The sequence below is a fragment of the Microtus ochrogaster genome, unplaced genomic scaffold (genome assembly GCF_000317375.1).
Source record: "Microtus ochrogaster isolate Prairie Vole_2 unplaced genomic scaffold, MicOch1.0 UNK46, whole genome shotgun sequence".
Classification (NCBI taxonomy): domain Eukaryota; kingdom Metazoa; phylum Chordata; class Mammalia; order Rodentia; family Cricetidae; genus Microtus; species Microtus ochrogaster.
Window position 1 is genome coordinate 1,299,872 of NW_004949144.1, and position 1,737 is coordinate 1,301,608.

The following is a 1,737-nucleotide window of genomic DNA, read 5'->3' on the forward strand; positions in this document are numbered from 1 at the left end:
AGCCCCCGGGCCCGCCCCGGCCTCGTCAGCCCCCGCGGGCAGCGAGGACGCGGAGAAGAAAGTTCTCGGTGAGTCCTCGGGTGCAGCCCCGGAGAGGCGGCGGGCGAGGATGGACGCGGATGCAGGGCGGGCTGGGACACGTGGGCCGGGATTTGGCGTCTTTGCCGTGGGTCCGGAAAGCAGCGCATTTCCTGGGGGGAAGATGGGGATTCCGGGGAGGGATGGGCGGGGTGAATTGGGAAGACTTTATTGCTTTTTTTTCTTCCCCCTTGCCTGGGAGGGTCAGGTGTCTGTCCCCGACGCCCTTCCCTCGTGGGTTTGGGACAGCCGCCATGCTCCTACCGGCCACATGCCGGCACAGGGATGTTGCAACGTCTCGGGAAACTTGGGGCGGGCGCCCTCCTCACCCCTCCCCGTGGCACAGATGCAAGGAGCCTTCCAGTGCCCACCAATTGCTGCACATTTCCATCTCCCTGCACTGTGGGAACGCACGTGGTGTGGCGGCTGGGGAAAAAAAAAAAAAAAAAAACTTGGTCGGAAGTGGAGTAGGACTTGTGTCCAAAACATGATTACCTTGGGACTTGTAACTGGAAGGAAAACGGGAAGGTGGAGACTGGATTATGGGGGCAGAGGCTTTGCAACGGTGGCCGTTGGTTTTGTCTTCATCTTCCTTAAGGAACGCCCGGTGTGAGGCTTTCCAAAGGCTTGCAGAGCAGGTGGGTGGCGGATAAGCTCCCCGAAGGGTGTGTGCATGGCGCATGTGGTTCGCTCTCCGAAACAGGAAAGTTAACAGATGGTGTGGGATGCTTCAGAAAATGTTCACTGTTTCTGGGTGGGGCCGTTTAGGCTCGCCTGCCCTCCCAGCTTTCTCCCATTTAGCAAGAAAGCTGAAGGGATAATGTGGAATAAACAGAACACCATTCGGTGTTGCCCACTCTAGACAATCCTTTGGTTCTTGTTTTTCCAAGGCTTTACAAACTCAGTTCCTGCCAAATTCCGTGCTTTTTTTTTCTTTTTCCCTATCCGCACCAAAAAAGTTCCTTAAAGGTCTTGTGAGTGTTGCATTGTGGTACTTTCCACCAGATGCTGCTTGGAACACTTCCACACAAAATGAAAGATAGAAAGGACCCAGTGTTGCTAACCAAAGCAGGTTCTTAATGATACCTTACTTAGGGCAGATGGGATCATACAGGTTTTCACTTGATCCTTGCACTTCTGGTAGATAATGTCTGTGGAGATGGAGGGAGCCGATAAATGAAGGTTAATTTCCGCAATCTCCAACAGTTAATTCTGTTTCTACCAGATACCTAGTGATGAGTCTGATGTCTTTCATCTTGCCACACAAAAGTCCAGACTATCAAAATGAAGGGCAAGCCTTCTACCTGACACTTGAGCACTGTTTGTTTTTGTCCGCTGTGGTCTGCCATCTCCTGTGCCAAGCAGACACATGGATGCCCAAAGTGTTCTGCACCCAGTGCTAACTGAAATGGATATCTGATCTTGGATGCTCTCGTTCTGGTCTTTGCAAAGGGGCCTTAACTTTGGTTTACACCATGTAGTCCTTTAGGGAAAACAGTTTACATGAGTAAAAGGAACCGGAGAGGGGAACTCCACCAATTTCTTGTTGGGTGCTTGATGTTTGTAGTAGTTAACAGTGTGAGTGAGTTTGTTGGGTTATATTAAGTCCTTGGAAATAGTTGGAGAACTAGGGGTTGTTTTTTTTTTTTTTTTTTTTTT

The 1,737-nt window shown here is 50.8% G+C and overlaps 1 protein-coding gene across 1 annotated transcript in view; it reads left to right on the forward strand.

Moving 5' to 3' along the window:
* Ybx3 (Y-box binding protein 3) overlaps positions 1 to 1,737 on the forward strand; it is a 24,973-nt gene that overhangs the window by 558 nt on the left and 22,678 nt on the right. Inside the window, exon 2 of the mRNA XM_013354487.1 lies at positions 3 to 68. Coding sequence (XP_013209941.1) covers positions 3 to 68 — 66 coding nt within the window. The remainder of the gene's footprint in view (positions 1 to 2; positions 69 to 1,737) is intronic.